The sequence below is a fragment of the Dipodomys spectabilis genome, unplaced genomic scaffold (genome assembly GCF_019054845.1).
Source record: "Dipodomys spectabilis isolate Male_0828 unplaced genomic scaffold, ASM1905484v1 ptg000115l, whole genome shotgun sequence".
NCBI lineage: Eukaryota > Metazoa > Chordata > Mammalia > Rodentia > Heteromyidae > Dipodomys > Dipodomys spectabilis.
In genome coordinates this window covers 12,088,105-12,112,713 of record NW_024870792.1, presented here as the reverse complement: position 1 = coordinate 12,112,713, position 24,609 = coordinate 12,088,105, and the positions used below count along the sequence as shown (strand labels likewise).

General features: G+C 35.9%; 1 protein-coding gene across 2 annotated transcripts in view; it reads right to left on the bottom strand.

Moving 5' to 3' along the window:
- Nucleotides 1-2,689: 2,689 nt before the first annotated feature.
- Nucleotides 2,690-24,609, bottom strand: part of Nckap1 (NCK associated protein 1) — a 95,474-nt gene continuing 73,554 nt past the window's right edge. For both annotated transcript variants that reach the window (XM_042688235.1, XM_042688236.1), the window contains exons 25-31: nt 18,915-18,997; nt 18,405-18,485; nt 13,220-13,313; nt 7,400-7,516; nt 6,523-6,632; nt 5,108-5,197; nt 2,690-3,593 (exon numbers count right to left, since the gene is read on the bottom strand). In XM_042688235.1, coding sequence (XP_042544169.1) covers nt 3,477-3,593; nt 5,108-5,197; nt 6,523-6,632; nt 7,400-7,516; nt 13,220-13,313; nt 18,405-18,485; nt 18,915-18,997 — 692 coding nt within the window. In that variant the 3' untranslated portion in view covers nt 2,690-3,476. The remainder of the gene's footprint in view (nt 3,594-5,107; nt 5,198-6,522; nt 6,633-7,399; nt 7,517-13,219; nt 13,314-18,404; nt 18,486-18,914; nt 18,998-24,609) is intronic.

The following is a 24,609-nucleotide window of genomic DNA, read 5'->3' as shown; positions in this document are numbered from 1 at the left end:
GGACTAAGACAGGGGCTTTTAAACCAGGAAGAAGACATGGTCCTGTCACTGGGTTCTGGACTTCAGATAGCAAGCTTATCCTATTGTGTCTATGCATGTGCACATGCACACACATGCAAATCCTGGGCCTTGAACAGTCCTGGGGACTGTCTGAGATTTATTTTTGTTCAAGACTAGTCCTCTACTATGCTAGCCATAGTTCTATTTGGGCTTTTTTTTGGTGGCTTACTGGAGGTAAGAGTCTCATGGACTTCCCTATGCAGGCTGGCTTTGAACCACAATTCTGATATTAGACTCCTGAGTAGCTAGGATTATAGGTATGAGCCAGCAGTGAGTGCCCACTTGTGTTGATGGTTTATGCTGCCATTTTGAGTGGCTATAAAGAAGTCATTAAAGACTTAAGAAGTCCAGTCATTGTAAAAGAATACGCATAGCCAGGCGCTAGTGGTTCACACCTGCAATCCTAGCTATTCAGGAGGCTGAGATCTGAGGATCGCAGTTCAAAGCCAGCCTGGGCAGGAAAGTCCGTGAGACTCTTATCTCCAATAAACCACTAGAAAACCAGAAGTGGTGCTGTGGCTCAAGCAGTAGAGTGCTCGCCTTGAGCTGAAGAGCGCAGGGACAAGCGCCCAAGCCCAGAGTTCAAGCCCACAACTGACCAAAAAAAAAAAAAAAGAAGCATAACTACAATAGTACATTATGTATATATTAGGTTTCAGTTCATTGTCTGACAGAATTTGGGCCTTGTTTAGGTCTCCTGATATGTAATACTTTATTATTTCATAATAACTTACCAGTGAATTTATGTGCATTTCCTTCTTTATTTACCAATATTGGGTAAAGGAGGGGAAAAAAAATGCAAGCAGACAAGAAAAGAACTAGCTGGCTAATGAGGGGCACAAGAGAAACTCTAGGACTCCCTGTGACAAGACACTAATTGGTATACTTATAACTTCTCATATGTTGCCAAGTCTGTATTCACCTCTAGGGCCTTCACTTTCAATGTTCCCCTCTCTGATCTATGTATCAGCTCAAATGTTTTCTCTTCCCTGATAAAGCTTTCTCAAATAACACCTTTATAGATTCCCCCCAGAATATCATCCTGAAGTGTAACTCCAGGAGGCTTTCTCCCATCAGTAAATGCAAATTTAGTGAAAGGGCGAACTTCTCTATTTTACTCACCATTTTAACCAGGCATCTAAAACTATCTGTTGAATTAATGAATAGGAAAGTGATAGGAATCAATTTTATTTCTCAGATGTTTCCTAAGGGTCAAGTTCACCAGGACATAGATCCATGATATTTCCAATAAAGAAAAAGAAGACCTTTCCTAAATGTCCATCCAAATAAAGTTGCTAAATAATTCATGGTATATATGGAGGAGTTACAAAGAATGACATAAGCAGATCACAGATCAATATGTACTGTATGATCATATTATAAAGAAAACAACAAAAACAGTATGGTTAATATTAAGCTAGAAGAAAATAACAAAGATTGAAATAAGACATTAAAAATAGTAATTAGAAAAAATAGTTAGTTGTCAATTTACTTTTAAACTTTTCTTCCAAATTATTCTACGTACCTCTCCCACCACTATTTTTCTCTTTTTTTGGTAGAAAAATTTTCTGTAAAAAGTAATTCAATTAAAGGCCAGTCAGTATATGAAGCTGAGTATATGAGAAAAAAATCTGGACAAGAAAGACTTCATACATATTCAAGGGTGATCTTTCTTGGCCTAATCTAACAATGGTAGTACATGGCTTTTTTATTTCATATTTCAAAGTGTACATATTCAGTGCCTGCTTTCCTCTTAGAACAGTACTGCCAACAAATTTATTACCACTCTAGGATCCTTCTATTTTAAAGTTAACAATGTTAAATCATAGTCTGTTTATATACAATAAGTAGTTGAAACTATTTTAAGTCTGAAACTATTCCGTTTAAAGATTTCTCTTTAAAAAATCCTTATGGAACTACTAAAATTCTTCACATGACAATTATTCCCTAACAAATATAAAGTACACAAACAACACGTCAAATAGCAGTACAGGGATCTTGTGCACATTGATTACATCCCACTGTCTATATCTGAACTAAGAAAAATATTATAACTGAATTCTCAGCAGCTTTCTTTTATCTCAACACAAGCTACCAGTATATACATAAGAAGCTGTGAAAAAACAGCTCTTTATGTTATCCAGAAACCAAACTGTTGAAAAATAGTCTTTACAATGCCAATCAAAGAGCAAAAAACATCTGTTTAATTTTTAAACTAAATGAGCTGCTTTGGCCTTCAAGCCAATCAGTGAGCAAAAGGCCCTTTGTGGGTTTCCATTCACTACTGACTGAAACAGCACTTTTCAACATTTGCACTGGTGACGACCTATCATTTCTTCCCCCATTCCTTTAAGTAACTGCATTTGGGAACAGATATAACCAGTAAACTGATGGCACAAAAGTTTTCTTTAAGTTCTTAACTTTAAACAGTTTTATATAATTGTATTTTATTTCATTATTTTCCCCCCAGGAGAATATTTTCTAAAACATTTAGGTAGTTCTTATAATAGCTAACCATAGCAAAATGATGTGTTATTTCTAAGCCAAAGTTCGTTTTAAACTAAGTTTAAACTACAACTTTCATACTGTCATATAATTTTGCAAAGATCTTAAAGAAATCCATTCAAAATGTGATATAGTCTAGTGTTTATTTTATGTTATGGCAGATACACTTGAATTTCAAAATTTTAAAACATATAAAAAGTGGTTAAGGACTAACATTTTTATCAACAGTTGATAAATGTCTAAGATTGTTTATTATACAGCAGGATACAATGGTAGTGCTTATGCCAACAGGGCACCATGGAAGTAAGTCTAAAAATTATCACCAGGCTTTGTACAAGCAACAACATATGCTGCTGTTTTAGAAGGTCAGGACATAATCTGCTTCTAATGCTAAGCAGTCCTTTAACATTTTTAATGTTATACAATATTAGAGTATTTAGTTTGGCAAATGTTTCAAAATAAGGTAAAAATGTATTCATAACATCACACAAATGCACATCCAATTTTTGTTTTCAATAAGAACCATAGGTACAGATCAGAACTCCTCTCTATATGAAATAATTTACACACAGATGAATGCTATAATATCACTATCTAAAATAATCACTAAATACAATTCTTTTTCAGAAATAAACCAAGCAATTTTTTCATTATCAATTATCAAAAACATGTTTTTCAAACAAATGATACTCCAAAATTATAGGAATTATATTAGTGAATGTGCAACCTAAATCAACCAAGTGTATTGTATTATAGCCATATTAAGAAACCAATGATCAGAAAATACAACCGTATGAAAGAAACTTATAATCCACAAAACGGTTTTTCAGGCCTCAAGGTAAAATATTTCCACAGTTTACAGATAAACCAAGGCAACAAAAATGCGTGCTTGTCTTGAATAAGTAGATATTTTATGCAGAAGATGTAACACTTTGTTTGTAGACAGCATGGTATGCATTTCTCAGCAACACATAAGGAAAACAGGATTCCAAGAGATCCATAGTCAGGAATGGTGATTCCTGTACAATCTGAAAAATTCCAAACATTTGTCAAAATTCAAGTATTTTATAATGGGACATTTACTGACAACTAAAAAGACACAATTTTTTAACTGTTCTTGGTAGAACAGACCCCAATATTTTTCTTTCCTTTATTCTTTTTTTTTTTTGGGTCCGGTCGTGGGGCCTGAACTCTGGGCCTGGGCACTGTCCCTCAGCTCTTCAGCTCAAGGCTAGCGCTCTACCACTTGAGCGATAGCGCCACTTCTGGCTCTTTTTCTTATGTGGTGCTGGGGAATCGAACCCAGGGCCTCATGCATGGAAGGCAAGCGCTTTACCACTGAGCCATCTTCCCAGCCTCCTTTAAATTATTCTTAAGCAGATGTACAAAGGAGTGTCAATTCAAAATGTCAGAGTACAATGTATCTTGATCACTGTCATACTTTCCACCATGCCCTCATCTCTCCCAACCCCACCCATTCCCAAATCATTGTCCTTTTACTAAAACTTTAAAATGTAGACCATAATATTTTTAAATGCTCCTTTTTAATGAAATCAATTTATCAATGGGAAAATATTGAGCACTTTCACTATCTTCAAATATATATTAACTATAAGAGAATACAAAAATATTTAAAATATGGTCTATATCACTAAGCACAACTATGAACTCAAGATTAAGCTAGAAAATAAGCAAACATAAGACTTAACTATAATTAAATGAAAAGGTATAAATTCTAGAGTTGTAAAGGAAAGAAAGATTAACATTGATTACAGTAGGTAGAAACATCATCCAGAAAAAAAAATTAAGCTTTGGATTTTTGGGGTGGTTGGTCATGAGACATGGACTCAGGGCCTGAGTGCTGTCCCAGAGCTCTTTCAATGAGGGCTAGGGCTACCACTTTGAGTCATAGCACCACTTTCGATTTTCTGGTAGTTAAATGGAGATAAAAGTCTCATGGACTTTTCTGCCTGGGCTGGCTCTGAACCATAATCTTCAGATCTCAGCCTCCTGAGTAGCTAGGATTACAGGCAGGAGCCACTGGGCGCCCAGCTAAGGTATGGGTTTTTCTGTTGTTGTTTTGTTTAACTCATTAGAATACAGACCTCAGGAAGTACAAGAAAGAACCAAAGGAAAGGCACAAGGCAGGCAGAGCATTGACACAGACATAGATGGCTCATAGATAATACAGGGGTAGACTCGGCAAGGCCCAGGGAACTTCAGGAAATTATATTAGAAGGACAGAATGGTCAAATGTAAAAAACAGTAAGCTGGAAAAGAACAGAGAAACTAGGAAAATACAAACAACAGATTAAACAGGATTCATAGAAGAATATTCTAGGTTAATGGTAATCTTTTATTTTATTGGAGTCTGATATGATATCTTAAGAGTAAGATAGTATGTCAGTGCTTTTCAGTAATTTTTAGCAAGTGTATAACTTGGGTAGAGTGAAAGCAAGAGATGGAAACAAGTGTTCTAGCTTGTCAAGACATTGAGGAATGACTAGAAATTCTATTAGTAAAAAAAATAAATAAAGCTTACCATATCCAGCAGTAAATAAACAGATTCTCTATTTCTTGTTGTAGTTTTATCTGTCTCTTGACCAATTTTCAGTAGACTGGAGGATGCAAGCTTAAAAGTACATACATACATAGAGTTTTTTAAAGTTATTTACTTTCAGTATGCTTCAATTCCTAACACATTTCTATCACTCAGTGCTATATATATAAAATAATGAGTAATTTAACTCACTTACTTTTCATTCAAATACTTTAGAGAACTATTAAGGGATATATTTAACCAAATATTCATTCTAGTCTTTAAAACTGCTGTTTTTCAGAATAAGCACGTTTCTTACAATGATTCAAATTATTTTCTCTCTTACTAGTATTTACATTAACTATATAGTAAACTTTCCCCTAAACCACGGTTTCATTTTCTGTGGCCAATTGTGTTAGAAAATACTAAATGGAAAATTCCATATATAATTTACTAAATTTTAAATTGCATGCCATTCTAAGTAATGTGATGAAATCTTATACCATCTGACTCTATCCTACCAGGGACATGATTCATCCCTTTGTCCAGAACATCTTCACTGTGTAGGTCTATGCTACCTGCCCGTTAACTGTCATAGTCATGCTATGTCTGTGTTCAAGTAATCCTTATTTTACTCAATAATGTTGACAACACATATAACCCATATCAACAGCCATGTTGTGATCTGGATATTCCAAAGGAGAGCTTCTGAAGTGTTTCCTTTATTTACCATACTCAAAATATGTAATCAGCCCAGATGCTTCTCGATGGACAAATAAATCCAGACCATGTGGTATATATACACAATGGAATTCTACTTATCCATCAGAAAAAATTGATACTGTGCCATTGGTAGGACTTGGGCACTATCCCTGAACTTTTTAGCTCAAGGCTAGTGTACCACCAGTTGAACCACAGTTAACTGAAGGTAAGAATCTAATGGACTTTCTAGCCCAGGCTAGCTTCAAACCATGATTCTCATATCTCAGTCTCTTGAGTGGCTAGGATTACAAGCATGAGCCACCAGCACCCAGCTTCAGTGAAAAAAATAAAGTCACTTTGAAAAGCTCTGTAAGTGGAGAAGAAATTTCTAAGCTAGAAGGAAAAAAACCATAAATTGACTATCCTTGATTTATCTTTTTTTCTGTTACTGGTGCTAGTAATAGTGCTTGAACTCAGGACCTTCTTCTGTTCCTTAGTCTTACTGTCTGCTTTCACTTGTTGTTCTTCCCAAAACAAAAAACATTCAAGGAAAAGCAAAATTTATATACTTGAAAAAAGAATTCAAAAACAAAACAAAAAAATGCCACCAGAGCATACAAAGTAGAATGAAAGTGAAGAGGATTTACTGTTAGAACTCAGTCATAATTTTATTTCCTTTGTAAAATGTCATGAATTTTGTTACTCCCTATACATACCGCTAAAAATTCTTTGAGACGATCTTCAATGCTTCCTTTATGAATTGTAAATAAAGCTGCAGCAATCTGGTTGATAGCCTTCGCCAAGCAATGTATATTGTTGCAGTGCCCTGAGAAAGGACAAAAAGTTTTCTGTACATTCTGAGTGACCCCAAAATTTCATGTAACACATAGAAAATAAGTTTTTAATGATTTCACAATCTACATAAATTGTAACATGATTAAAAGTACAGCACAAACTGACTTGTTCCCTTACTTTCCTGAAGATTATGTTTTAAAAATGCTGTGGGCAAATAAAGAACAAATAATCAGGTCTATATTATATCAAATAGGCAAATACTTTCAAAACTCCTTAAAATAAACCATGCAACCATTTTATACTATCTTAGAAAATTAAGAGACATACTAAGTGGTTTTACAAACATTTATCACCCAATTCCTAAAATAATCCTATCTCATTTCATTATCAGAAAACTGAGACTTCAAAAAAAGAAAATAGAGCCAGGTGCTGGTGGCTCACGCTTGTAATCCTAGCTAATCAGGAGGCTGAGATCTGAGGATCACAGTTCAAAGCCAGCCCGGGCAGGAAAGTCTATGAGACTCTTAACTCCAATAAACCACTAGAAAACCGGAAGTGGCATTGTAGCTCATGCAGTAGAGCGCTCGCCTTGCACTGAAGAGCTGAGGGACAGCACCCAGGCCCAGAGTTCAAGCCCCACGACTGACAAAAAAAAAAAAAAAAGAAAGAAAGAAAAAAAGAAAATAGACTGTCCAAAGTTACATAGTTAATAAGGGAATTAAGGCTAAATTATTTAAAGACATAACACCAAAACTAACAATTCTTTTTATTCCCAAGATGATTTTAAACCACTATTACCTTCTATGGCAGGGCTGTACTGAGACATCACATTGCTGGCAAGTGTTGGCAAAGAAACAGCTACAAAGACCATGAGGAGGCAGGCAATTTTATATTCTTCTTCAGGACTAATGTTTTCTATGGGAGAAAAAATAAGAATAAAATCAAGTTATTTCTTCAAGATTAGTTAAGACTTGATAATTAAACTAGACAAAATGAATTTATTGAATATTCAATTACTTATTTCTTATACTGAAATAAAATATTTCACTGGGGTTTTATAGAATTGACTAAAATTTTGTTAGAAGAAATAAAGTAGAAATAATATGTATTACTACTGGCTATAATCAACTTTCCAGGCATACTAAGAGGACTCCCAATATAACAATAAAGCAAGATTTTATTTTAGTTATTCACTTTTTTGTCAGTCATGAGACTTGAATTCAAAACCTGGGCACTGTTCCTGAGTTTATTTGCTCAAGGCTAGTGCTCCACCACTTTGAGGTACACTTTTTTAGTGCTGCACTTTTATAGTTTAGAGCTGCACTTTTATAGTTTTTTAGGTAGTTAATTGGAGATAAAAGTATCTCAGCTGTTCCTACCCAACTGGCTTTGAGCCACAATTATCAGATCTCAGTCTCCAGAGCAGCCAGGATTACAGGTGTGAGCCACCAGTGCCTGGCTTTTATTACTTTAAAGAAAGCAAAAACAAAAACAAAAACAGTAACATTTTAGGGCAAAAATATAGTTAGGATAACTAAATGCTTAAATTTCATAATTGAAAATTGATGAGAAATTATCAAAAAATTCTTATTTACTACAATTTATATAATCTATTATCTCATAAATTATTCTACAAAAATCACCTTAAGAAAAAAATTATTTATTTTTCCTGAACTAGACATCAATGTAACTGTAGCATCTTCTTACTCCATTAGTCAATTCTTGCTCTAATTAGTAATTAGACATCTGGAGTCTTATTCAGAAAATACTTAATGGATATCCAGGAACTTATAATTATCCAACTATCCATTATCACATATAACTAAGAATTAAACATTTTTCAAATGTTCATGATATTTAACAAAAATGAAAATACTAATTACCAGCTCCTCTGGGACACAGCAAAGGCAGTACTAAGAGGAAAATTTATAGCTCTGAGTTCCTATATAAACAAACTGGAGAGATCTCAAACCAGCAATTTAATGATGCACCTGAATCTCCTTGAAAAAGAGCAACAAGCCAAACCCCAATCCAGTAGATAGAAACAAATAATTAAAATTAAATCAGAATTAAATGAACTAGAGTCCAAAATCCCATAGAAAGAATCAACAAAACCAAGAGTTGGTTCTTTGAAAAACTTAACAAAATTGACAGACTCCTTAGCAAATAGAAGAGAACACACTCAAATAAACAAAATCAGAGATGAGAATGGAAACATCACCACAGAAACAACCAAGATTCTGAACATTATAAGGGAATACTTCTCAAACCTTTATCCTAACAAATTTGAGAATTTAGAAGAAATGGAAGAATTTCTAGCAAATATTGATATGCCCAAACTAAACCAAGAAGATTTAAACCAACTAAACAGAACCATATCAAGCACTGAAATACAAACAGCAATAAGAGACCTCCCATCCAAGAAAAGATGGATTCACAGCTGAATTCTACAAGGCTTCAAAGCAGAACTCACACCTCACTCTTCAGTGAAACTGAAAGTGAAAGTTCACTACAAAACTCTTTCTATGAGGCCATCATAACTCTCCCTCATCCCCAAACCAGAGAGGGATTCATCAAAGAAAGAGAACTACAGACCCATTTTTTATGATGAACATCGATGCAAAACTTTTCAACAAAATTCTGGCCAGTCTATTTTAATAATTCATCAAAAAAATCATACAGGATAATCAAATAGGATTCATTCCAGGGATGCAAAGCTGATTCAATATACATAAGTCAATTAATGTAATTCATCACATCAACAGGAGCAAGGACAAGAACCACATGATCTCAACAGATGCAAAAAAAGCATTTGACAAGATCCAACACCCATTTATGATGAAAGCTCTGGAGAAACTAGGAATCCATGGAACATTCCTCAATATAATAAAGGTGTATATGACAAACTTACAGCTAGCATTATACTTAATGGCAAAAAGCTAAAGCCATTTCCTCTAAATTCAGGAATGAGACAAGGATGTTCACTCTCTCCACTCCTCTTCAACTTACTATTAGAATGCCTTGCTAGAGAAATATGATGCAAACATAAAGGGATTCCAAATAGGGAACGATGAAGTAAAAGTCTCCCTCTTTGCAGATGACGATCTTGTATTTAAAGAATCCCATAGACTCCACTCCTAAATTACTCAAGCTGAAACAAACTTCGGCAAAGTTGCACGGTATAAAATTAACCCTCAAAAATCAATGGCTTTTCTGTATGTCAATAGTAAGTGTAGGTGAAATCAGGAAAGCAACTCCTTTTGTAACAGCCCCCTCCCCAACCCTGCCAAAATAAAATACCTAGGAATTAACCAAAGAAGCGAAGGACCTCTATGATGAAAACTTTAAAAATCTGAAAAAGGAAATTCAAGCAGAACTAAGAAAGTGGAAAAACTTCCCATGCTCCTGAATTGGGAGGATCAACATCGTGAAAATAGCAATACTGACAAAAGCTATCCACAAAGTCAATGTAATACTCATCAATATCCTAACCTCATTCTTAAATGAAATAGAGGAAGCAATTTAAAAATTCATATGGAACAATAAAATACTCCAAATAGCAGAAACAATCAGCAGAAAGAACAGTGCTGGAGGAATAACAATAACTTCAAACTCTATTACAAAGCTATAGTATTCAAAACAGCTTAGTACTGGCACAAGAACAGACCTCAGGACCAATGGAATAGAACTGAAGACCCAGAAATGAACCCGCAGACCGATAGCCAACTAATCTTCAATAAGGGAGTCAAAAAAAGTAGAATGGAAGAAAGACAGCCTCTTCAGTAAATGGTGCTGGCAAATTGGTTAACTACTTGTAGAAAACTAAAGCTAGACCATTATATATCACCCTGCACCAGAATCGACTCCAAATGATCAAAGACCTCAGACTCAAAGCAGACACTCTGAAAACATTACAGGACGGAATAGGAGAAACCTAGGTCTCCTTAACACAGGCCGAAATTTTCTTAATATAGACCCAGAAAAACAACAAATGAAAGAAAGGTTGGGTAAGTGGGACTTCATTGAACTGCAGAGCTTCTGCATGGCAAAGGACATAGTAAGCAAGATCAGTAGAAAGCCCACAGATCGGGAGATCTTCACTAGCCATACAACAGACAAAGATCTCATATTTAAAATATACTTGGAACTCAAGAAATTAAATCCCCCAAAAACAAGTCTTCAAAGAAACAACTGCCCATTAATAAATGGGTTAAAGACTTAAAGAGAGACTTCTCTGAAGAGGAAATAAGAATGGCCAATAAACATATGAAGAAATTCTCAACTACTTAGGCCATAAAAGAAATGCAAATCAAAACAACATTAGGATTCCACCTTACCCCAGTCAGAATGGCTAGAATCAAGAAATCTAGTAACAACAGATGTTGGCAGGGATGTGGTCAAAAGGGAATGCTACTGTACTGTTGGTGGGAGTGTAAACTTGTTAAACCACTCTGGAAAGCAGTATGGAGGTTCCTCAAAAGACTCCACATAGAGCTCCCCTATGGCCCAGTCCAAATGACCACAAACAAGGCCACACTAAAGGTACCAGCACAATTATGTTTATCGCAGCATTATTTACCATAGCTAAGATATGGAAGCAACCTAGATACCCCTCAGTAGATGAATGGATCAAGAAAATGTGATACACACACACTGGAATTCTATGCCTCCATCAGAAAGAATACACACATATACACACACACACTGGAATTCTATGCCTCCAGAATACACACACACACACACACACACACACTGGAATTCTATGCCTCCATCAGAAAGAATACACACACACACACACACACACACACACACACACACACACTGGAATTCTATGCCTCCATCAGAAAGAATACACACACACACACACACACACACACACACACACACTCTCTCACTGGAATTCTATGCCTCCATCAGAAAGAATACACACACACACACACACACACACACACACTCTCTCTCTCTCTCTCACTGGAATTCTATGCCTCCATCAGAAAGAATACACACACACACACACACACAAACACACACACACACACACTGGAATTCTATGCCTCCATTAGAAAGAATGACACTGCCACATGTGTTAGGAAATAGACTTGGAAAAAATCATATTAAGTAAACCAGACCGCAAAAAACATAGGTCCCATGGTCTCCCTTATTTGTAATAATTAGTATACATCTAGGATAATCTTATCAGATAAGCTCAATAGCTATGTATATATGACCACATAAGTTGATGCTAAGCTAAATGGACTCCAAGACACGGACACAAGAGGTTTTTCTTTGTTGTTGTTGTTCTCAATGTACTAGGTGATTTCTTCATTCTTTTGTGTTTTTCCCCCTATGGTTTATCCCCTGTTGTCACTGTTTTCAATTTTGGTACCCTGGGTATTGTATATATCTTTATCTGAACTAGGGAAGGGAATAGGAACAAGAAAATGGTGAGACAAAGGGCAAAGAGGGAACCAATGAAACAGTAATACTCACAAGATAGATCCATACAACTTTGGGAGGGAGAATTGGGGGGGGAGAGAAGGGAAAGAGGAGAAAAATGAGGGAAGGGCTAACAACTCACTCAGGCAAGAAATGTAATCACTACCTTACTTATGTAATTGTAACCCCTCTGTATTTCACCTTGATAATAAAATTTAAAAAATAATCTATGACTATAATTAATGTATTGTATGACTAAAGTAACATAAAAGAGGAGGTTAGGGGTGGGTGAGAAAGAAGGAAAAGAAAACAACAGAAACCAAACCAAAAAATACTTCCCTTGGTTTTTCTCCCTACTCTAGGTATTTTACTATTTTTCTCCCTTACAATAAAACTTTGGCAAAGTTGTTTTATACTTACTGTCTCCCATTTTTTTATTGTTTTTTTTAAAATTTTTGTTGATCATGAGGCTTTAACCCGGGGCCTGTCCCAAAGCTGTTTTGCTCAAGACTAGAGCTCTACCACTTTGAGCCACAGCTCTACCTCCAGTTTAGGTGGTTAATTGGAGATTAGAGTCTCTGAGCCTTTCCTGCCCAGGCTATCTTCAAACTGTGATCCTCAAATCTCAGTCCCCTGAGTAGCTAGGATGGTAGGCATGAGAAACCAGCATCTGACACTATCTCCAATTTTTTTTTTCACCAGTAAGAATTCAGTCTTTTGACTGTAACTGCTGGAACTGATTTTGTCAGCATAAGCCATTAACATTCAGAGTTGGTCATTCTCTTTCCACTTTCCTAGGAGTTTTTCCCTAGTTTTTCTTCAACTTCACTGGTGCTTCCAGTGCAGTATATTTTTGGCACTGCTTCCTTTTCTCATTAAGCTGATGAAAGCTGGAGTAACTTAAGGTTCAAACTTTAATCCTCTTCATTGCAGCACCAACATACACTAAAACAGACTACGTCACCGCACCCCGTCTTCTGGCTTAGCTGGCTTCTGTATGCTGACTATAAGACAACCTAGGCTCCAGGAAAAAGGGATCTTCGTCTTTTCTGAACTGATGTACTTAAATCATTAGAAGTAATATTAAAGTATGTTTTTTCATAAATGGATAAATATACACATGTAACTATATTGCCCTGGTAATTTTAATAAGGGTGCTACATGTTTACTACCCCATTTTACCTGATTTTTGTGAGGAAAGAGCCACCACCAGTGCAGGATCAATCTCACAAGGTAATCCAGCAGCTGATGATAACTCATACACATTCATTGCAACCTGGTAAATACATAGAAATTACAAAGTAAGAAATATTTTAACAAACACCTGAACAATTTCACTTTATTAGGCAAATATTTAGTGTTTCAATCAGACTCCTTTTGCTTGCAAGAACTTGCAGAACTTGGCTGAAGCGGTTAACATATAGTATGAGTGCTTTTGTACTCTGTGATATACTGCTAGTTATAACTCCCTACTATTAGGTCAGACAAATCTTACGTATATTTTGTGGCAAATTCCAATCAAAACACTGTAAAGTTACAACTTTCCTTAAATGTGTGAGTATAAAATATGCAACTGAGAGACACAAAAATGGAATATTACTGACTTATGCTTATGTCTATATTCAATAAAAATTACTTATTAATGGTCTTCTTTCCAGAATATATAGACTCTTACATTTCAAAAATAAAAAGACTACCTAATTCAAAATTGACAAAAGTTCTGAATGTATACTTCTTTAAAGATATACAAATAGGCAAAAAATACATAAAAAGGTAGTATCATTTGCCATTAAGGAAATATAAATCAAAACAAATGAAATGCCAATTCACATCCATTAGAAAGAATAGTTGTAACCAAAAAATATTGTAAGGATGCAGAAAATGTGAAAGCATGATGGAGACATGGCTCAAGTGGTAGAGCACTTATCTAACAAAGGCAAAACTGAGCCCTGAGTTCAAACCTCAGTACCACATAAAGTTTTAATTATTTTAAAGTAAAACTCCTTATAACACTGTTATAAAATGGTGCATTTTCAGGTTGGGAAGGTGGCTCAGTGGTAGAGCGCTTGCATTGCATGTATGAGACCCTGCATTCCATTCCTCAGCATCACATAAGCAGAAAAAGCGGGAAGTGGTGTTGTGGCTCAAATGACAGAGTGCTAGCCTTGAGCTGAAGAGCTGAGGGACAGTGCCCAGGCCAGAGTTCAGGCCCCATGATTGACAAAAAAAATATAAATACATAAATACATAAATGGTGCATTCTCTTTGAAAACAGTTTGGTGGTTCCTCAAAAATTTAAACATAAGGGGTTGGGAAGGTGGCTCAGTGGTAGAGCGCTTGCCTTGCATGCATGAGGCCCTGGGTTCGATTCCTCAGCACCACATAAGCAAAAAGAAAAAAGCCAGAAGTGGCACTGTGGCTCAAGTGGTAGAGCACTAGCCTTAAGCTGAAGAGCTGAGGGACAGCGCCCAGTCTAGAGTCCAGGCCCCACGACCGGACCCAAAAAAATAAAAAATAAAAAAAATAATAAAACAAAAATATATATAAACATAAAAGTTTCCACATAACTCCCTCGTTTCACTCAAATGTTTATCAATCTGTGAATGAATAAACTGGGATACATCCATGCAATAAAACATTGTTCAATAATAATTTTTAAAAGGAAGATATACAGTAAATATGAAGGAACCATGACAACTTTACAATATTAAGTGAAAGATGTCAGTGTCAAAAGACTATGTGCTCTGTTCACAATAGCCAAGACATGGAAACAACCCAGATGCTCCACTACAGATGAATGGATCCAGAAACTGTGGTACCTATATACAATGGAATTTTTTTTTTTTTTTTTTTTTGGTCCTTCAGCTCTTCAGCTCAAGGCTAGCGCTCTACCACTTGAGCCACAGGGTCACTTCTGGCTTTTTCTGCTTATGTGGTGCTGAGGAATTGAACCCAGGGTCTCAGGCATGCAAGGCAAGTGCTCTACCAGTGAGCCACCTTCCCAGCCCTATACAATGGAATATTATGCAGCCATTCAAAAGGACAAAATAATGGCATTCACAGAGAAATGGATGGAACTAGAGGAAATCATTTTGAGCAAGGTAAACCAAGAGCAGAGAGAAAAACAGCACATGGTCTCCCTGATATGTGAACATTAAATCCAAAATGCAAGGAGATGTGACAAAGTAAACAGGACTCAAGAAACAAAGGACCTCCACTCAAATTTGTCACATCATTACTAAATGACTCCATGTTCTTGACCACACATATGGTATATATATGTGTACATCTGAAGGAAGCTGGGAGGAGGACACAGAATCCGAGGGAAATGGGAAAACATACAACAGAGGGGCTCATCAGCTGCACTGGACACTGATGAAAAAGCAGTTCAAGGGCAGCGATGGGAGGGAGGGAATGAGAGGGATAGAGGGAACAGCTAACACCAAGCAAAAGGAAAGAAACACACATATCACCGGAAGTGGAAGAAATAGTTGTATTATCAAAGCTCATAGAATTCACAAACATTATAGACCATGATAATGACAATTTGCCACATGAAGGTTAAAATGTGTTTGTGACTTGAACTAAGTATCACCACCTCACAATACTGTGAAATTTGTGAAATTTATGTAATGACTTAATCTCAGTAAAATTATTTAAAAAAAAGACTTTGTGCTATGTGATTTACATGTTGTGTTCAAAATGGGTAAATCTACAGAGTCAGAATGATTAATGGCTATCTTGGTAGGAAAGTGACTGCTCTTGGTTAATGGGGTGAAGGAATCTTTAAAAAATTGTAATACTGTGGGGGAGGGACATACAAAGCAACAAAGAAATAATCATTGCAACAATGAGATGTACAAGTCGTTATGTCGAAAACGAACTTTACAACTTTGGTGGGGCAGGGAGAAGGACTGGATGGGGAGGTGGGGGGGAGGATGGGAAGAGATGGGAAGAGGAAACAAAGGAGGAGGCTACAATGCTTGATAAGAAATGTACTCATTATCTTGCCCATGTAATTGTAACCCCTCTGTACAGTATTTTCACAATAAAAAATAAATAAAAATTAAAAAAAGAAATGTATTCATTATTTTACCCGTGTAATTGTAACCCCTCAGTACAGTATTTTCACAATAAAAAATATATTTGAAAATAAAAAATGATGACAATAATAATAAAAAATTTGCTTGTAGTGATGATTGTATGTCTGTGGCTATACTGAATTCTCCATATAAATTTTATGAAAGGTGAATTCTAACTCAATAAAACTAATAAAAATAATTTTTCTTTTTTTTTGGGTTCAGTCATGGGCTTGAACTCTGGGCCGGGGCACTGTCCCTCAGCTCTTCAGCTCAAGGCTAGCACTCTACCACTTAAGCCACAGCGCCACTTCCAGCTTTTCTTTTTTTCCTGTTTATGTGGTGCTGAGGAATCGAACCCAGGGCCTCATGTATGCAAGGCAAGCACTCTATTACCGAGCCACCTTCCCAGCCCAATTTTTTCTTTTTTTAAACAGTAAATTCTATTAAAAATTTGCTGGAAACAACATAATTATAACAAGTTTAAAAAGTTAATTCATTGTTGCTAGAATATTAACTAGAACTCCTGTAACCTCCCCACTAGTATCATGTCAAGAACTGATTGCTTTTTTATGATTAATTAACTTTATGCTTCCTTCACAACTTCCATTGCAGAAATAATCTCAAAGCCAAGCACAGGCCTATAATCCCAGTTGTTCAGGAAGTTGAGATTGGGAAAATTGTTTGCAGAAACTGGTCCCAGGCAAAAAGCAAGACCTTTATGAAAAATAACTAAAGCAAAAAGGGATAGAGGTATGACACAAGTTTGAGGCCTGAATTCAAACCCTCGTATCACACCTGTCCTCCAAAAGAGAAAGAAAACAGTTCTGACCTATATGTATACAGTTTAAATGATAAAACTCTAAAATTCACTAATTTAAAATATTTATTTCTGTAATGAACTATAGGAAAACACAAAGTTAAAAGGAACATCTGGGATAGTAGAAAAACATAATTACATGGTAGCAAATACAAAGTTCTCAATAAGAAAAAAGTTCTTATCAATGAAGACTAAACAAAATGTCTACTAAAATAAAACTTAACTGATAAATAGGATTTCAAAAGGCAAAAGGCAAAAATTTTCAACCAAAATAAAGAGGACAAAATTGATTTATATGCAAATGCCCCAAAATCTGGTGAGTACAGAGAATATATAAGGAAAAGGAGACTAAGAAAGAAGGTAAAAGAAGGAACAAGAGGTAGGATTATAAAAGAAGACTGAGCAACACCAGTTTACGATCTGTATCACACAAGAATTTAGAAATTATTTTCAGTCAGTATTTTTCAAGATATACAGGAATGAAAATAATCTTAAGAAACAGGAAAGCTCTGGCATTAACGTATGTGTAGATACATAATTACTAGAAAACCACAGCTAGGATTAGATGAGTGGTTATTATTTCATGGCTCAGTAAATCTTCAAAGCAAAAACTATGGGCTCACATGAAGCTGTCCATCTTCTACCTTATATTCATTAATTAATATTAGCTAGGCATGGTAGTACGTATCTTCAATTCCCGGACTTAGAACATGGAGGCATAAAGATTGAGAATTTTAAGGTGCCTGGGCTACATAGCAAGTTCCAAGGCCAACTTGGGCTACATAGTGAGACTATGTCCCAAACATCAAAATAAAACAAAAAAGATACTAAGAAGGACTGGGAGGGTGACTCAGTGGTAGAGCGCTTGCCTTGCATGCATGAGGCCCTGGGTTCGATTCCTCAGCATCATATAAGCAGAAAAGCTGGAAGTGGAGCTGTGGCTCAAGTAGTAGAGTGCTAGCCTTGAGCTGAAGAGCTGAGGGACAGTGCCCAGGCCCAGAATTTCAAGCCCCATGACCGACAAAAAAAAAAAAAAAAGATACTAACGAAGACAGCCTATAAGTAACATCTTTTACAGGGAGATGATACAGTGGTAGCACACTTGTGGAGCATACATAAGCCCTAGGTTCAATCTTAAATACTCAACACTGTGAAACAAACAAACAAACAAACAACAGAGTAGATGTATTTAAAACAACTCTCCTTTCATTGGCTCAGCTTTCTCATTCTGCCTTATGACTAAGTATCAATAGGTATGAATTTAAGTAAAATAAGACTAATTTTTCACCAGCTTTACTGACTGCCTTAACAGTACTTTGGTGTTACACATTCAAAAGATAAAATTTTGAAGACTACCATGGTAATTCTAAAAAGAGAAATATTAAAGCTATTTAGGTTTTATTTCATATGTAGTTTAAATACTTTAGTTAAGAATCAGTAAGAATCCAAATAGAACTTATATTATTACCTTCATATCAGTTTCCCTTGGAATGTGATCTTTGAAATCTTCAATTGAACTTACAAGAAAAGGAATGTGATAGGATAGGACCTACACAAGACAACAAATAAAAACAGAGTTTTAAATGGTGACCTCTAAATACATGAAATATTACCATTTGAGGAGTTCTGGTTTTTGAAAAATTATTTACTTGTTATTTTTCTAAAGAACCAAACACACGAAAATGGAATGGATTCAATGTTAAACTGAGTATAGGTCAAATGTAAAATTATTAATAAATAACAAAATTGAAAAAATAGTAACAGGGTAAGCTATATCCTCCAAATTTCAATATCAAAAGGGAAACAATAAGCTTAATTTTATTTTCATAACTTAAAAAACAAAATCTTAATTACATTACTGCCAATTGTGATTTTAAGAAACTAAAAGGGGTTAGGTGAACATATATATATATATATAATATATATATATATATATATATATATTATATATATATATATACTTGTAATGGTTTCTTACATCTCTAAGTGCTTCTTGTGCCAATGACCGGAAGGATAAAATTACACCAATTATTGTCATCCTCTTCAAGACACTGTCAACAGCTATATTTGTAGAAAGGGGAGAAAAGAAGGAAAAAGTATGAAATGGATTGTTTCTTAACCTTGAAGAAAACTTGTGAAGTCATATAAAATTTTCATGATAAAAGACATGACTAATGCAAATTTGATCAACACATGGTTAATATTTAATCTAATTAGAAATTAAAGTAATTGTAGTTTATTAATTCACATATTTATACACACACACACATATATATAAAATACTTCATCCTTATAAATGGGTTAGATGGCTCAGGATCTGGAAATCATCAAACCTGTAAGTCAGCTCTAGAAAAAGGGTAGAGGTAGTCAAAGAACAAGAAATTAGTGAAAAAAAAGAAGACTATCAGACTTAGTAAGAGTTAAATTCTCTCAAATGGCTTAGGGACTTTGAGAGACTAAAATTTTAAGTTATTGTGGGCTTAGGACACACTGAAATTACAAGAAGCTTTGGCAGGCCCAGGTTACTGAAACTTACCAATGGATTTGATCACTTTCATACTGATTAGAGCATATTATTTCAAAGATTACTAAGCATAATACTCAAACTGGGTTAACAAAATCCAGGCAGATTAGGACTAGAAGGGACAATACTTTCATTCTTTATAAAGCTAAGCAATTATTAAAGGCACTGAACTATGTAATAAGAACATTTATATAAATGGGATAATGATTTGAGACTTCAAGTTGCAAACTATATTAATGGGCTGTTAAGTCAACTAACAGATTACATTAGTTGAGAGAAAAATAAATATATGCATATATTTATTTGTACATACACAATAAATTTCTAGAAAGAGGTATATAGGAAACAGTTATAGCTACTAGGTGAAGAAGAATGGAGAGGCATGTTACTTCTTGCATAGCTGTTTAACCTCTGATCATAAGCAACCTTTTATTAAATCAAACAGGAATATGAACTAAAATGTGATGAAAATTTAAAAACAAAGTGACATTAAGGCATGAGTACCTTATAAATTTCACATATGCAAAATCAGCCTTATTAATCTTTTTTATCAACTTATAGTATTCAAGAGTGACCAATTACCAGAAGATTAGCAGATGTTTAAGGAAATGATGACATATGACTAATTAAGTTGTTGTTAACCAAAAAAGAAGTAAAATTAATATTTTTTTCTAAGAAAATGTCATCCAAGTTGAGTATAAAGGCAGACTACAGCCAGGCATTGGTGGCTCACACCTGTAATCCTAGCTACTCAGGAGGCTGAGATCTGAGGATCACGGTTCAAAGCCAGCCCGGACAGGAGAGTCCTGAGACTCTTATCTCCAATAAACCACTTAAAAACCAGAAGTGGCACTGTGGCTCAAGGGGTAGAGCACTCACCTTGAGCTGAAGAGTACAGGGACAGCACCCAAGCCTGGAGTTCAAGCCCCACGACCAACCAAAAAAAAAAAAGAAAAGAAAAGAAAAGGAAGAGTACAAAGAGAAAACCATTCTACGTCACAAACCGAAACAATAACAAAACCCATGAAAGGGAATGACAGGCCAGGCCCACCACTGGTGGCTCATGTCTATAATCCTAGCTACTCAGGAGGCTGAGATCATGGTTTCCCTGGCAGGAAAGTCCATGAGACTGTTATCTCCAATTAACAACTAAAGGGACAACTAAAGAGTAGTGAGTGTCTCAAGTAGCAGAGACTGGAACCAACATAAAAGAATGTCACCCAGGGCTGGGAAAGTGGCTCAGTGGTAGAGTGCTTGTCTTGCATGCCTGAAGCCCTGGGTTCGATTCCTCAGCACCACATAAGCAAAAAGAAAAAAGCCAGAAGTGGTGCTGTGGCTCAAGTGGTAGAGCGCTAGCCTTGATCTGAAGAGCTGAGGAACAGTGTCCAGGCCCAGAGTTCAGGCCCCACGACCGGACCCAAAAAAAAAAAGAATGTCACCCAGAATTTAAAAGTGGAGAAACTATCTCCTACAACCACATTAAAAGTTCTAAAAAAGGGGCTGGGAAGATGGCTCAGTGGTAGAGCGCTTGCCTTGCATGCCTGAGGCCCTGGGTTCGATTCCTCAGCACCACATAAGCAAAATGAAAAAAAAAAAAAAAAAGCCAGAAGTGGCACTGTGGCTCAAGTGGTAGAGCGCTAGCCTTGAGCTGAAGAGCTGAGGGACAGCGCCCAGGCCCAGAGTTCAGGCCCCATGACTGGACCCCCAAAAAAAAAAAAAGTTCTAAAAAAAACTTTAGAGGAAGCAATCTGCTTCATTTGTTATTTAATAGATTATTTACCAATCTATATGACCACTGATATGCCCTCATTTCTCATAATTTCCATTAGTTCCTAAGGAACTAATACTACCTAGTATAGGGCCTGGTGCCAGGAGAGCAACAGGTAATGGAGGAAAGGGAGGAAAATAATAGCTAAATGTGAGGTTAATCTAAAAATGTCTTGCTCATGAGTTAAGAGTATTCTTTCTTTTCTTTTTTTTTCTTGCCAGTTCTAGAGCTTGAACTCAGGGCGTAGGCATTGTCCCTGAGCTTCTTTTGCTCAAAACTAGCACTCTACCACTTGAACCACAATTCCACTTCCAGCTCTTTGTTTAGGTGATACTGAGGAATCGAACCCAGGCCTTCATGCATGCTGGGCAAGGACTCTACCACTAAGCCACCTTCCCAGCCCTTAATAATATTCTTTAAGCAATGAAGTTGTTCAGTGTTTTTGAATTATATGGTTATATAACAACAGATGTTTAAGCTTTTGACTGAATAAGGCCAAGTTAGAAAGGAAAAGTGGAAGCATATTTAGAACAAACCCATGAGTATTGTTCACACACAAACACACACAAAGACAGTGAAACCATCAACAAGAGCCATAGGAATAGAAAGCAACAGATTTGAGGTATTACATTTAGGAGGTAAGATCTGAAGCAAGAGTTGTGACCAAATGACCACAGCTTCTACCATAAAACAGTGAAGTAAACTGGGTGACGGACACTAAATAGTTCTTGTGCGGCAAGTCACTGCAATGCAGAAAGTACTGTGTAGGTTTTTTAGAAGTCTTAAGTTTGGATCTTTTTTTTAGGTGTGAAAAAAAATTTTAGGTGTGAATAACAGGAAGTGGAAACATGTTGGGGGGGTATACAAACAAAGGGAGGAAGACTGAATAAATATAGTGAACACAATGTACACTATATAAAAAATTAAACTAGGTAACTAGAGGGTAGGAATGTGGAGAAGGTGGGAGAATGATGGAAGGAAGGGGTAACATTAATCAAAATGTATTGCATTCATAACCTGACTTAAGGAACTAAAATCTCTTTGTACAACTACTTTAATAATAGTAGTAATAGTAATAATAAAATAAAATAAAAGCCAAAATAGCAACAATAGCACCTTGCATAGGACTAAATAAAATCTTCCTTTAAACCACATGTGACCCACAAATTTGAAAACTTTCATCTACAGGACATAGCTACTACCTGAGGAATGTAAGGAAATGAGAAGGGAAATGATATGGTTAATAATTGAAAAAAAAAAAAAAAAAGAATACCAAGCCTTTTCTCTCCATCTATTGAACCTACTCCCTTCCCCATGACAGAACATTTTTCCATTGCAGAGATCATATCAATTATCTGTGAATCATACTTGGCTTATTAGACATAAGTTGTTGGATTCTATCCCCATAGTTCACAAGTCAGTACATTTTGGGTGAGGCACAATAATCTGTGTTCTTAACCAGATCCTAGTTGGTAATGTTGCTTACTGCTGCTGGTTCTTGGATCATACTTAAGAGACACATGGTCAAACTATCACTTGGTATGTAAACATACACAGAGAATTAAGGTTCAGGATTAATTTAAAACTTAAGGCTAAAGATTCACTGGTAAATAAGATGAAATAAAATTTACTAAATAGAATTTTAGAGCAAAAATAAAAGAATGAGAAAATCTCAAATTGGCACTACATAAAAGATTAGTCAACAAAACAAGACAAGTTGCTCAAATTTGTAATCCTAGCTACTTGGGAGACAGAGATGGGGAACTACAGGTGAAGGCCAGTAGGTGAAAAGAATTTCATGAGGGCTGGGAAGGTGGCTCAGTGGTAGAGCGCTTGCCTTGCATGCCTGAGGCCCTGGGTTCGATTCCTCAGCACCACATAAGCAAAAAGAAAAAAGCCGGAGGTGGCGCTGTGGCTCAAGTGGTAGAGCGCTAGCCTTGAGCTGAAGAGCTGAGGGACAGCGCCCAGGCCCAGAGTTCAGGCCCCACGACCGGAACCAAAAAAAAAAAAAAAGAATTTCATGAAACTCTCAACCATACACCTGATATCCGAGCTACCAAAGCTGAAAGAGCACAATGGTTGGAAGCATTGATACACTGTCATCGCCAGTGACAAAGGTGTGTACAAGTAAAAGGATAACAGCATAAAGTAAAACTTCTACCTGGAAAATAAACAATGCAAATATGAGCCAGAAGTATACCTTAAGTGGTAGATTACCTGGATATCAAGTGGAAGGCCCTGAATTCAACCCAGAACTGAAGAAAAAAAAAAAAGGCTATGGTTACAGACAGAAGTTTTGGTGTTTTGATTTGGTAAATGAAGAGAATAAACCTTTACTGATGAAAACTGCTAGTCCAGAATAAGTCAAATACTGTACTTGAGGATATTCAGGAAAGTAGAGGCATCATGGTTTCATTGAGTTAAGATAAGAGTTTCAGGACAGAGACATAGGAAAAAAAGATGTGGTTATTCTCTGAGAAGTGTTTCAGAATTCTAGGTATTTCTGTGGAAGTAGTTTTAGCAAAGTATTGCTACAGTAAAGTCTCTGGAACAAACTGCAGGTGGTGGAAGGAAGGCAAAGTCAATGGAATGAGTTTTAAAAAGGAAGAATTGGAGGATGGAACTAAAAAATAATGGTTGTGAATCAAGGGGACAAAATAAAATGAAGAACTTAGTTCCAAAATTAAAGAGTGTATGAGATTATACAGGAAGGAGAAAGAACATTATGAAATTTGCTCAAGTCACACCAGAAGCCCTGGAAATGAAAATAAATTCCAGAATATATTTGGTGTTTGTGAAACTGGACTCCTATAAAAACACACAAGACTTCTGTGTGGATGAAGAAAACACAAGAAAGAGATCAAAGAAAAAATGGCATTTTGTATACACATCAATTGCAAAGAATAGTCACTACTGAGTAAGTTACTCTCTCATTTGAATCGTTTCCTTTCTCTAAAATACACACCAGATGTATAACATGTGTACACCGTTATATGTTATAGACTGTGATAGACAATTTGCTCCAGGAAAGTTAGAATGAACTTGTGACTTTAAATGAGCATCATTATTCCACAATACTGTGAAATTCGGGAAATTATGTAATCACTTAATCACAATAAAAAAAAAAAAGAACCTCAGGGAAGGCAGGGAGGGAAGGGATGGTAGGGGGAAAACTATGGAGGGGGTAACAATGCTCAATAGGAAGTGTACTCATTACCTTACTCATGTAACTGTAACCCTCTGTATAGTATCTTTACAATAAAAATAAATAAAATAAAATTTAAAAAAATAAAATAAAATACACACCAGAAAAAAGATTTGATAAATTATATTTAAAAACAAATTTGGAAAATGAACTATGCGAGCTGTGGGTGGGAATGG